The following is a 13748-nucleotide window of genomic DNA, read 5'->3' as shown; positions in this document are numbered from 1 at the left end:
ATAAATAAGGTAGTATATATTTTGATGATTTTCAGCTGTACATTTCAACCCATTTGAAAATCAATACACATATACAGATATAAAACAATTTGAGTTAGAAAAAATCAGCGTAAAATTGTTAATTTTCTTGATGTCAGCCTAACAGCGCCCCCTGTCTTCCCTGCAGACACGGTGCGAGTGACCACAGCAGCCCACCTGGCCTTGCTGGTGCCCAAAAACATCTCTCTGTTCCCTAGCAACAGTGAGCCGTGCACCGAGGGCTTTATAGACGTTTGGTGGATCGTCCACGATGGAGGGATGCTGATGCTGCTGCCTTTCCTGCTGCGACAACACAAGGTACGTTTGTTTCTGAATATCGTTAGCCTCATAGCATAATTGCCTAAATCATATTTACTCTACTTTTACTCTACATCTACTCTATTCTACATCTACTCTACTCTACATCTACTTTTCGTTAGCATAATATTTTAAGGGTTATGGGGTAAAGTTGATGTAGATGTAGAGTTGATGTAGGGTAGATGTAGAATAGAGTAGATGTAGAGTAAAAGTAGAGTAGAGTAAATATGATTTGGGCAATTATGCTATGAGGCTGACGAAAGTGGCACCACGCAGTTTCCGTGGAGGGGGATTTTGTGTGGGCGGTAGTGGCGAAGTGGGTAGGGCGGTCGTCCACTGGGTTACAGGGTCGGTGGTTCGATCCCCCGTCTCCCCGCCACATGTTTTCAGGAAGCTTTCTGACTTCAAACAGTGTTCTGGGGATCCAATTTTCCTGGGTGGAAAGTTTTCTTTATTCAATATACCTTAGAAAATGTTCACTTCTCACACCCAAAGTTACATAGTGCACCTTTTAAATATAACTCCTACATTGATAATTTTGCTTTAACTCTTAACTGCTTTGCTTGACTGTTCTCTGCTCCTCAGGTTTGGCGTAAGTGTGCGATGCGTATCTTCACTGTGGCCCAAATGGAGGATAACTCCATCCAGATGAAGAAGGATCTGGCAACCTTCCTCTACCACCTGCGCATTGAGGCCGACGTGGAAGTGGTTGAGATGGTACGATTCAGGACCGTTTCATTTGTATTAATTGTGAGAGAATTAGGATGAAGGCTAGCCTGGAAATCCAGACCCATATCTAGAACGATAGAGGGTCTGGCCACGATCAATAGACCTTTCCAACTCAATGGGCGGCACCTACGCGTGCATTTCAAATGCCACTGCACGCAATTGGATAGCAGTACGACCAATCAGAGCAATGCACAAGGTGACATATTAAGCCCTGTTCGTTTAGTGAACAGCGGGTTAACTTTTGCCGAGGTCGGTCGGCAAAACAGAACATTCCTCTTACTTGCTAATGAAAGATTTGAGTGCCGTCTTCCAAAACGCTAAGTGTCGAGGCGAAAGCCGTCTCAAACTCGAACAACATATCCGCAGCCATCTCTGTTTACTATCACAGCTTCGGCGGTGCATGATGCACAGCACTGTCGTCATCTGGTTACGTCCGCCCCAGAGCACCATACATGTTGTCTATTATATAGTTACATTACTTAGAAAATGTGGGACCATCGGGCTGTGGGCCATTCATATTATTTTGTAAACAATATAAATCTTCAAGTTTAACAATGCCTGTTTTTTTCCTTCTCTTTTCCAGCATAACAGCGACATCAGTGCGTACACCTACGAACGGACCCTGATGATGGAGCAGCGATCTCAGATGCTCCGACAGATGCGACTGTCCAAATCAGACCGGGAGAAAGAGGTGAGCGAGTGTGTGTACGAAGCAAAGGTTTATAATTGGCATATGGACCTTCAAGATGGGGATACTGCTCCGGTAGTTATAACAAGCTCAAATCAACATTTTATTCTTCCTCTCGATATGTTAAAGGTGCACTATGTAGTTTCAGAGGAGCGGGATCTGTTTACATTTTCAGAGCCTGCGTGTAGTTTACAAAACTTTCTCTGCATGTAATTCTTAGTATTGAATATTTCTATCATCATGAATCAAAACAAAATTACTTTTAGGAACCTAGAACCAAGTGTAAGACTAGAATATGTTAATAAAAACATTGGCCCTGCAGCTGTAAACAACAACAGTGAAACAGTAAATTTAAGGTAGCATTCTAACTTAAAAAAGTCTTTCAGGGATCTAATTTTCCTGTGAGGAACATTTGTTAATTAAGTTATAAGAATATACCTTTGAAAATGTTCACTTCTCCCACACACCCAAAGTTACATAGTGCACCTTTAATACTCAGTGGGCTGTATTCAAAGCTTAGCCGTGACGTGCTGGCCCTGACCTGTCTATTATTGTCGTGCATCATTTTATCAGGGAAACCCTGGTAGCGGCAGCAGTAGGCCAGAGGCAGGTGGACCTACGAGATCTCAGGTGAGATCTGACGGCCTAAAAAAAAGAGATAGTTTAGAAACAAAGAAAGTTTCTTTATTTTCTTCTGCTGCTTAAAAACAAAAGCTCACAATCTTCTTGGAAAATTGTTTACTACAACTGGTCATATTTTTCTCATCAAAATATAAAAAAATACGATTTTCATAATACGTATAAAATGTAATTGAATTCAAAGCAAAACGATCTATAAAAATCCTGTTTTTGGGTGAATTATCAAAGTGCGATATCTGAAGATTCTCTGGTATGAGAACGCTGGAGATTATGTGCTGTTGTGATCGCATGATTTTGGCTTCAAGATTATTATTTTCCTGCATGATTTTCACATACACAAAACACATCACAGGTTGAGAGGGTCACGTTTAGTATTGAAGCTGGAGAGTCTGCTGTGATTGGTTCAAAATACTTATTGTGTCATAATAACCAGAGCATAGCCAGCCCGTCCGCCTCATCTAAACCGAATTTCTATAAAGATTACCAAACCTAAATGACAATATCTTTCATTTGGATTGATACATGTGCCTATAATTCTTTTCAGATCAACTATCATACAACTGACTCCCCAACGTACATAGTTAGTAGGAAGTTGTGGATTTGGGTTTACAGGATTGAAACGTCGAGACACCAAAATATATTTTTCCGTTGAGCTTTATTGTGAAAGTCTGTGTCTCATTTTGCGGCTGGTCAGCGCGTCCGCTGGAGTTTTGATGATGTAAGTTCACACTGTGGCGACACGGTGGTAATGACGGTACCGGTGTGTAGAGCAGTTTGATGGTAGTTACACACGTTGTTCAATCAAAGACGGTTTTGCAGTGAATACCTCTGAATCCTCCAGAATAAGACACAAGTAAAAGTCTTAGGACCAGTATCACAGACATGGATTAAGCCGAGTCCTGGACTAAATGGAATATGAATGGAGATTGTCCATTGAAAGTACAATTGAGTCGAGGACTTGGCTCAATCCATGTCTGTGAAACTGGCCCTTGGTGTTTTATGACATCTTTTAACTTTCATTGATCAATGGTGGAATGAATCTTATTAAAAGGACACCAATACAGAATACACCATGAATACACATTTACAAATCATCACTTACGTTTAATGTTCAGTTCTTTACAAGGTTCTTTTTCTGAAGGATTCAATTGATGGGTCGTCTGATAATAGTATGTGCTGACCTGGGTCAAATGTGCCTTTTAAAAAAAAAAAAAATTATTTAAAATATAATTGAACCATTTTTCGCTAACTTGGCCGCCTCAAAAAAGTGCTGTAAAGACACTTGCTGGCTGTTATTCCACCTCCATTCACCCCTCTCCTACTCTTGATCTCAGAATTTTTGATTTGGGGCTTGGAAAGACAATTAGTTTTGTCTTCATCTTTAAAAAAATATTTGTGTTGTTGCCATTTGACTCAGGTCCTGTAGTTATCCTCCAGTGCTCCTGCTAGAGTAGATTTAGCTTGGTTTTTCGTTTTTGTTTTTCGTTTAGTTTTTTCCATTAGCACTAGTTAGTTAGGTGACTGTGTGCTGTCCGTAGGCATGTCTTTCCTCCAGGTCCGGGTATACAGCGGTCAACACTTCCAACGCGTCCAAAGGATACAGAGAGAGACAGGTACACAGAGAAAGAGCACGGAAGGCTATTAGGGACACAGGAGGGGGAATAAAACGAGGGGAGGACACTTTTATTTTCCATTATGCATTTTTTTTAATCTTTATTTGGAGTCACATTTATATAGGCAAGAAGAGGCAAGTTTATTTCTATAGCACAATTCAGACACAATTCAGGCCACTCAAAGTGCTTCACAGGGTCACGAAATACATCAAGATTAAAATACATCAAGCATAGAATACACATTAGAAAAGTGAATTAATAAAAAATAAAAAACAGTTTTACAATCCTCCTCATTGATGCAATCTATACCCTGCTGCTCCATCTTTCTATTTTTTCATATATAAACAATGAAAAGAACAAACAGAACAAGGAGGGTTTTCTGTTTCAAATTACAGCATGTATTATACACATTATGCACTTGGGAAAAGACTAAATACATTTGTGCAAATAGAGAGCAACATGTTACTGGTGGGGAGCTTAGAGGACGTCTTGTTTCAGTAAAAAGTAGTTTGTAGCCAAGTGTCTGCCACTTTACAATATCATAGATGCATCATTTGTTGTTTTTAATAACGTTTTGCTTATGAGCAGAGCAGACAACGTACCCAAGTTTTGAACTGTCGAGTTTAATTCCCTGACATTGTATTTCGTCTTTTTTCTACACATTTCTTCTTTTGTTCGCACATAATGGGGAAAAAAATCCCCCTTTAATTTATTTTCCTCTCCCGTGACCCGAATACTGTCCCATAGAAACCTACAGAGAGGGCCAGGCAGAAAAAAAAGAGTTTGGTATGAGATGAGAAAGAACGTATCTGTGTGTGTCTCTTTGTAACCAAACTCTAGGCCCAGCTGGTGAAGGACCGCAACTCCATGCTACGGCTAACTAGCATCGGCTCGGACGACGAGGACGACACGGACACGGCCAACGAGCGCGACAGAGACAGGCCACCCACCGTCACCGCTAGCAACACCGGCGCCGGCGGCAACGGCAACGGCGGGAGTTCCGAGCACAGACGGGTTCAGATGACGTGGACCAAAGAGAAAGCGTCTCAGTACCGCGCCGCGCACTCCGGCTGCTCCACGCCAGAGGGCTTCAGAGACATGCTCAGCATCCGCCCGTGAGACAGACTTTTCTATATCACTATTTGTTTGTTGTTTCCTAGTTCTGTCATTAAAGGTGCAGTGTGTAATATCTGATTTAGTTGCATCTAGTGGTGATAGTTCTAAAATGCAACGCTCCCTTATTTCTTAGTTCTGTCATTAAATTTCAGTCATATGGGGGGGGGGTGCTCGTGGTTTAGTGGTTATAAAGTCTGTTCTGAAAAATGCCATGAATTCTACACCCGAGCATTGTACCCCTTGTGCCTGTGTGTGACGTGGTAGAGCAAGATGGCGCCAGTGTGTTTGTCGGCCTGCCGTCAGCTCTTACCTGTTCAGCTCCCACCTGTTAGATCCCTTTTATATCTATGTGTGTTCTATCTGCTATTCCTGTGGCATTGTTCCGACGCCTTACGGACATATGATCGCCATATGCTCCTGCATATCCGAGAGTCACTGGAGATCCAAAACAGCGGATGCCTTGGCTCCTCCGACAGATGTCACCCGGCGTTTATCTACCCTGGCGCGGAATACGTTCGCCGGTTACCTTGCTGTGTCTCCCGCCGCAAGAAGCGACGCAGGGGTAGAGGCAAACGCGGCGGCATTCGAGTGAGGATTAGGAGTGAAGCTGGTGTTATCCCCGCGCGCCCATGGCACTGTCGGCCTTCCTATTCAGTGCGCACAGACCTCCACCTGGCACGACGATCGTGGGACCCGAGATACTCCTGCCACCTCCTCATCTCTCCCTTCCGGACTCCGACAACCGTCAGCCCGGCTTTTCCAAGACTGCGGGTCCGAGGCGGCGGTGTGAATTTCCACAACATTCGCCCATTAGAATACACCCGATGTCCAATAACCCCGGAACACCTCACCGCAAAACTGGCACTGCTTAACGCGAGGTCTGTTTCATCTAAAACATTCATTCTGAAGGACTTCTTCATTCAACGACACCTGGATATACTATTTTTAACCGAGACATGGATAAGCACTGGAGCCGGTGAGTCATCAATTTTTGGTGAAATTTGTCCAACTAACTGCTCATTCATTAGCACGCCTAGGAGCACTGGAAGGGGTGGCGGCATTGCAATGATTTTTAAGAACAATTTTAAATTACTGACGCTACCTGTTGGGACTTATTCCACTTTCGAAATCCAGTGCGTAAAAGTGGAATCCATTACAATTCCCTTAGTGTGCGCCTTGGTTTACAGGCCTCCTAAACCAAACAAAGACTTCATTAAAGAGTTCACAGACTTTTTATCTGATTTTATCACATCGTATGATCGTTTGTTGATTTTAGGCGATTTCAATATCCATGTTTGTTGTCCGGATAAACCCCTGGTTAAAGAATTTTGTCATGTCATTGATTCGTTTGGTCTGTTGCAACACATTAATCAGCCTACCCATATACTTGGTCACACCCTCGATTTAATTCTATCGTATGGGTTTTCTGTTGACAATGTGCTTATTGAGGATGCGTCCATCTCTGACCATAAACCCATTGTGTTTAATGTTAATCTACCAAACCCTCTGTCTGTAGCTAAGTCCCCAGGTCGCTTGTCTCGTTACATTAACTCTTTCACTGCTAGTCATTTCTCTGAATGTTTTCTGAGTAATAATGTGGCTAGCTCCATTTCTACTGCAAATGAGCTTCCTTGTAGCATTGATGACTTAGTGTCTCTATTTAACTCATCTTGCTCTAACATTTTAGATTCTATTGCTCCCCTTAAACTCAGACATCCCAAACCTAAGTCACAACCCTGGCTTGATGACACAACCCGCTCTCTCAGGCAGGCTTGTCGTAGAGCTGAGCGGAAATGGAACAAGGATAGACTTACCATCTCTCTTGACATTTTCAGAAATTCATTAGCAGCCTTCCAGATAGCGGCTAAGAAAGCCAGAGCCAAACATTTCTCAGATATTATTAACAAACACTCTAACAGACCGAAAATCCTTTTTAGTACCATCAACTCAATTATTAACCCCAAAGTCTCCCCAGAGGTCGAGTCATCCACAGGCATTTGTGAAACTTTTTTAAAGTTTTTTATTGATAAAATAAAAAACATAAAACTGTCTTTTACCCCCTCTGCTTCCAGCACTTCACCGTGTCCCCCAGCTGTTAAAGCTATATTTGAAAAATTTTCACCAGTGACCCTTGAAGATCTGAGAGATATTATCAAGCACATGAAACCCTCTACATCCCCCAATGACGCTATCCCCTCTCAGATCATCAAAGACGCCATTGAAACCATCGGTTCAAGCATTCTGATCATTATTAACACATGCCTTGTCTCTGCTACTGTTCCCTCATGTTTCAAGCACGCGGTTGTCCAGCCGTTGCTTAAAAAACATAACCTGGATGTTAATTGCCCAAATAACTTCCGTCCAATATCGAAACTACCATTCATTTCAAAAATTCTGGAAAAAGCAGTCCTCTCTCAAGTATTGCCATTTCTTAACTCTGCCAACGTCTTGGAGCCCTTTCAGTCTGGCTTTAAGGCACGCCACAGCACTGAAACGGCTTTGCTAAAAGTGTCTAATGACTTACTCCTCACGCTAGACACAGGTGAGAACGCCATCTTAGTCTTATTAGACCTTAGTGCTGCCTTCGATACAGTCGACCACCCCACTCTTCTAGCCCGCCTCCATCAGTGGGTTGGTATAAGGGGCTCAGCTCTGCAGTGGTTCTCCTCCTACCTCTCCCATAGATCATTTTCAGTGTCCATAGGTCAGCACTCCTCCTCCTCTGCTCCTCTGTCTTGTGGGGTCCCCCAGGGGTCCATCCTGGGTCCAATCCTGTTTTGTTTATATATGCTCCCACTGGGGAATATAATCCGAAAATATAACCTGTCATTCCACTTCTATGCCGACGATTCACAATTATATCTCCCTCTGAGATCCGGGGACTGCCTTCAGACGCTCCAAGAGTGTCTCAAGGAGATAAATGACTGGATGGGGGATAATTTCCTCCAGCTAAACAATAGCAAAACAGAAGTCATTATCTTTAGTCCCTCCAAATTCAAAAAACCCATCGTCACTGACCTAGGTAGTCTAACCCCATTCATCAAACCATCCGCTAGAAATCTGGGCGTCATTTTTGATTCTGAGTTATGCTTTAAAAAGCAAATTTCATCCGTAGTGAAGAACAGCTTCTACCAGCTCAGAACCATCTTTAAAATAAAGCACTCCCTATCATATCACAACCTTGAAATAATTATCCATGCTTTCATAACATCACGGCTGGATTACTGTAACTCCCTCTACCTTGGTCTCCCTCAGTCCCTCATATCACGCCTCCAAATAGTCCAGAATGCAGCAGCAAGACTGTTGACTGGGTCAAAAAAGTGGGAACACATCACACCCGTTCTTGCTTCCCTTCACTGGCTGCCTGTACAACAAAGGATCATTTTCAAAACAGTTCTCCTGGTATTCAAAGCCCTCAATGGTCAGGCCCCATCTTATATAGCGGACCTTGTACACCCCCACTCAGCCCCTAGGACCCTAAGATCCTCCAATAAGGGTCTTCTCCACATCCCCCGATCCAGATTAAAACAAAAAGGTGACCGGGCCTTCGCAGTAGCTGCCCCACGCTTGTGGAACCAACTGCCACCTGACATACGTGATGCCCCCTCCATTACTGCCTTTAAATCAAGGCTCAAAACCCATCTGTACACCCTGGCTTTCCCTCCCCATTAGCTATCTGACTTTTACACTACTGTATATGTTTGTGTGTGGAAGTCCGGGTTATGTATTTTGTATTTTTTATCTTTATTTTTTCTATTGTTGTTGTTGTTATTTTACCTTCATGTTGGCCCATGTTGGCCTACTGAATGCACTATGTACAGCACTTTGGTCAGTGAAAACTGTTATAAATGTGCTTTTATAAATAAATTTTACTTTACTTACTTACTTTACTTTACTTTTTACTACACACTGCACCTTTTAAGATGCATATTTTTCTCTCCGTCTCAGGGATCACTCCAACGTGCGGCGGATGCACACCGCCGTCAAGCTGAACGAGGTGATCGTCAACAAGTCCCACGACGCGCGACTCGTCCTGCTCAACATGCCGGGACCCCCCAGGAACACAGACGGGGACGAGAACTGTATCCTAAACACAGCCTTAACAGGGGGTTAAACATTATTTAACCAAATTAGTCAAAGTCAAGTCAGTTTTATTGTCAATTTCTGCAATATGTGCCAGACATACAGAGGAATCGAAATTACGATTATCTCCGACCCGCTGGGGCAATAAGAACGAAAGGATAAAATAAGAAAGGATGAGATAAGTTGTATAAAAAAACTAATACATTCTAAATAGTGCAAAAGGTAAGGCAGAACTAAACGATGTAGAAAAAAAAAGTTGAAATGTGCAATATGAGGAAGAATATTTACAATATGTGCAATATGCAGTAAACCGAAGACATTGAAAGTGCACATTTGGGGCGACTGTGGCTCAGCTGGTAGAGCGGGTCGGCCGATGATCAAAGGGTTGGAGGTTCGATCCCCGCCCTGCCACCTGTGTCATAGTTGTTGTGTCCTTGGGCAAGACACTTCACCCACCTTGCCTCGTGTGAATGTCGATAGTTAGCCTGCTATCGGTGTATGAATGTGTGTGTGTGAATGGTAACGTGTAAATGGGAACAGGTCTCCCTTGCAAAAGAGTCTTCGGACTCAATGGGATATATCTGTATAAATAAAGGTTAATAAATAATAATACATAACATTAGATTTTCATCTCCCAGTTTGTTTCACTAGAAGGGCTTGTACCACTACTATATTTTATATCATAACTCTGCCTTTATTAGTGTCATGAAATACTAGAAATGAACACAGCTGGTTGCACTTTTTTCAGAATATATAGCTACGACGAGCTTTCGTACATTGATAATGAGACGGAAGAATCCAGTAAATTCATGTTTTCATTAGATGATATCTAAAGCATCTTTGTGTGATCGCTACTAAAACCCTCTGACTTGTGACTCGGACATGTAGTGACATCACACATAGTAAAATGTAGGGTTAGACCGTGAGACCGTAAAACACTCTTTCTGCCTTTTCTCAGGCTAGGATGAACCGGCGATTTCTAAACTTTTTGCACATTTATACTACATAGGATCTCAGAGTTCAAAACACTTTCATATTTCCACCGGTAACGTAGGTCTTTAACTTGCTACTCAGACATGGAGTTCCTGGAGGTTCTAACGGAAGGACTGGAGCGCGTGCTATTGGTCCGAGGGGGAGGAAGTGAGGTCATCACCATCTACTCCTGATTCACACAAACAGCGTTAGCAACGAGCCGTTAGCAACGAGCCGCCCAATCACAGCGAAGGAGGGAGAGACGGTGGTGGGAGGGGCCTCAGAAAGAGAGACTGTCATTGGCTGCCGAGTCAGTCATCACGCCCCCGACACCCACCAACCAAAACCCCTTCCAACTACAGTCCCTTTATACCTTTCACTCGCCGCTACACTATCGCTGTCATGACGAGGGTTCCATTCCACTTATGTCGCGCTGCGGAAATGCCAACACGATTCCACGAATGAGCAAAAAAAGAAAACGAGTGATTGTGTGTGTGTGTGTGTGTGTGTAAGAGTGTGTGTGTGTGTGTTTGCGTAAGAGTGTGTGTGTTTGCGTAAGAGTGTGTGTGTTCGCGTAAGAGTGTGTGTGTGTGTGTGGTCCATCTGAAGGAGGTTTGTTTGTTGGAGAAGGGACCAGCGTAGAAATACACGATGTAGATGTAACAGTGAGTGTGGCAGAATGGGAGCAGACTCAGGGTTGCTTTCTGCTTTCTGTACAGAATGTATTTCTGGACGCAGGTGTGACGTGTTTATGAGAGTCAGCAAAAAAAAGACTGGAAAAAGTTTTGGATTTATTTTTTTCCCTCTCTCTCTCTTTGAAGACTCGGAAAAGTTTAAAACAAGCGCTTCATAATAACAGGAAAGGCCACAGTGCATCGCAGGGAATGAGGAGCTTCTAGTTTTAAGGAAAATCTTGATGCTTTTCCACGGTTAAATTGTTTTAAGTACCGGTAATGCTTATCGATAACAGCTAACTCTTTTTATTTTTTTCTCAGAATTTGATTATGTTTGAACTTGCTGCTACATCTCAGAATCTACTCCTCGGTGTGGATTACTTCTTTTTTTTTTACCTGGAAACGCAGAAAAAAATCAGTGAAGAGTTAGTCGAGTACAACTAAAACTGCTCAATGAATAATTAAAAATTATGAAACTAAATGTCTACAGTGAGCTAAGGGAAGATAATGCATTTACATTTTGATTTTTTTTTTAATCCCAATTTTGGCCAAAACAATAATGATGAGACTTTTAGTCCAATTAAGTTGTTAAAAATTATGATTTTGGAAAAGTCTAATGTTCTGACAAAAAGTCAAAATTTTAATGTGAATACAATTTCCATGTCTCAGTAACAAAATAAAATTTGTTTTCGGATAGAAATAAAATAAAAATGTTGTCTTCTGAGTTCCCATAAACCCGCTTCTCCATAATCTGATGAAAGCCAATTACAGAAATGATTTACAGTTACGTTATTTTCAGTGACACAAGCATTACGCTCTGCCATTACATGCGAATTGGGAAGTCTGGAAATGGGGGCTGCTGCCTTTATGCCCCAAATATATTTATCTTTGTGATATCAGAAAAAGACCCCAGGAAAACCACAAGTTAAATCAACGAAACAAAATCTATTCGAGGTGATCTCTGCCGTGCCGTAAACTTCACAAGAATCAAGTCAAGTCGAGTTAGCTTTATTAAGACATATAAGGGAATCGAGAAAACGTTTCCTACTATATCCCGCGGTGAGAAGATAACGGATAATCTTAATGTTGCTGATGGAATCGGGACGTGAAGAATTGGACAAACTGGTGAAAGACTGGACCACTATGGAGGGAAACCACTGCACTGCACGCTGTCGATAATGTCACTCACTTAACAGAGAGAGAGTGTGTGTGTGTCTGTGTGTGTGTGTGTGTTTGTGTGTGTGTGTGTGTGTGTCTGTGTGTGTGTTTGTCTGTGTGTGTGTGTGTGTGTGTGTGTGTGTTACATGGTGTTTACCATTCTTTCTGCGCTGTGTAGTGTGAGCTTGTGCCCTTAAACTCTCCACCTCACCTTACACCTGAACTGAACCTGCTGACACCCTCCTGTGTGTGTGTGTGTGTCTGTCTGTCTGTCTGATAGTGTGTGTGTGTGTGTGTGTGTGTGTGTGTGCGTGCGTGCGTGAGTCTGTTGTAAAGTAACGATCTGTAAACTAGAGGTGTTTGATTCCACTCTTTCGTTCAATTTTTATTTTAAATTTTTTTTACAGTGTTATAATGTTCAGGGATTATTTTATGTTCATTGTTATTTTCCTAAAAAACATCGTTTTTTGTTTTTCTTGCTTGTACATAAAGACGAAAAAAGATCCCAAGTTTTATCTTTTTTTAATTACATTAATATAAAAAGGAATCATAAAAAAAAAACTTTGCTTGAAAAAAGAAAATACAGGAATTAATAAAGCAATTTTGAAAGAAAAGTTACAAGAGTTGTGATCTGTTTTGTGTTACCACCATGTTACCATGACGATGTGTTATATCAAGAATGTATTTTCATTGGGGGCGCCCTTAGCTCAGTTGGTAGAGCGTCCCCCCCCCCTTGGGCCTCGGCCAGCAGCGGACCCGGGTTCGACTCCAGCCTGCGGTCGTTCTCTGCATGTCACTCCCCTCTCTGCACCATTTCAACTCTGTCTCTACACTATCAATAAAGCATAAAAATGCCAAAAAAAAATATCTTTAAAGAATGTATTTTCAAAATAATCTAATTTATTTGCAAAGTCCAATACATCAAAATATTAAATTTTATATAATATTTATGCTATACTTTTATTTTGAAATTGTGTAGAGAACAACATAAGCAACCGAACAGAACCGTCCTTTTTTTCTTTACTTCTTTTTGATTAAATATTAAAAGTTGTATTCATAAATATTGTATAAATGGTCACAGTAAAAAAATATATATTATACAGCTCCGGAAAAAGAGACCAGTCTTAAAATTTCTTAAATCTTAATCTCTATAGGCTATGATTTATTGAAAATGCTCTAAATGATAAAAAATGTATTGTAATTTGGTAGAAATGTTGTCAGTAGTTTATGTTATAAAACCCACATTTTCATTCTACTCATGAAAAGCCCGCAGTCGCCTAGGCAACGCACGTCAGCGTCCTCACCCCCGCCCCCTCCTAAAGTTCCCCGTGAGCACAAACACACACACACAAAGTCCATGGGTCAGCGGCCTGTAACTGAATTTAATTCCAACACGTAATCAGTAGCATGATTAATTGTTCTATCTTCATAACAAACTAAATGTCATGATAATCGGTTCAGAATTGAGCGAGTTACAGTCTGTTTTTAGTGCAGTCTGTGGCTCTCCAAAACACTCTGAGCTAAGCGGGCTGTCAACGATGGCGGCCATTTTGCGCACGCGCACCTCATATCGTGCAGGCTCCTCAGATCGTGTATTGACCATGGACCTATAAAGAAATTGACGGGGACACTGAACATTTGGAGTGGTCTCTTAATTTTTTCCAGAGCTGTTTATCAAATGACAGGTATTTTATTCTGAAATATCCACACCCATTCTCAGTCTTGCGTGATGACGTCTCT

General features: G+C 41.8%; 1 protein-coding gene across 3 annotated transcripts in view; it reads left to right on the top strand.

The window, feature by feature from the left end:
* The window catches only part of slc12a6 (solute carrier family 12 member 6), a 42538-nt gene extending 29916 nt beyond the window's left edge, over nt 1-12622 (top strand). For 2 of the 3 annotated variants that reach the window (XM_080052121.1, XM_080052119.1), the window contains 7 exons: nt 167-336; nt 922-1053; nt 1649-1756; nt 2327-2383; nt 4846-5120; nt 9070-9203; nt 10279-12622. In XM_080052121.1, coding sequence (XP_079908247.1) covers nt 167-336; nt 922-1053; nt 1649-1756; nt 2327-2383; nt 4846-5120; nt 9070-9203; nt 10279-10370 — 968 coding nt within the window. In that variant the 3' untranslated portion in view covers nt 10371-12622. The remainder of the gene's footprint in view (nt 1-166; nt 337-921; nt 1054-1648; nt 1757-2326; nt 2384-4845; nt 5121-9069; nt 9204-10278) is intronic. The other variant, XM_080052120.1, reaches the window with a different exon arrangement.
* The last annotated feature ends 1126 nt before the right edge of the window (nt 12623-13748 follow it).

The sequence above is a fragment of the Ammodytes marinus genome (assembly GCF_949987685.1).
Source record: "Ammodytes marinus genome assembly, chromosome: 23".
Lineage (NCBI taxonomy): Eukaryota > Metazoa > Chordata > Actinopteri > Uranoscopiformes > Ammodytidae > Ammodytes > Ammodytes marinus.
Note: the sequence above shows the minus strand (reverse complement) of the source record. Positions and strands in the feature narration are given on the sequence as shown.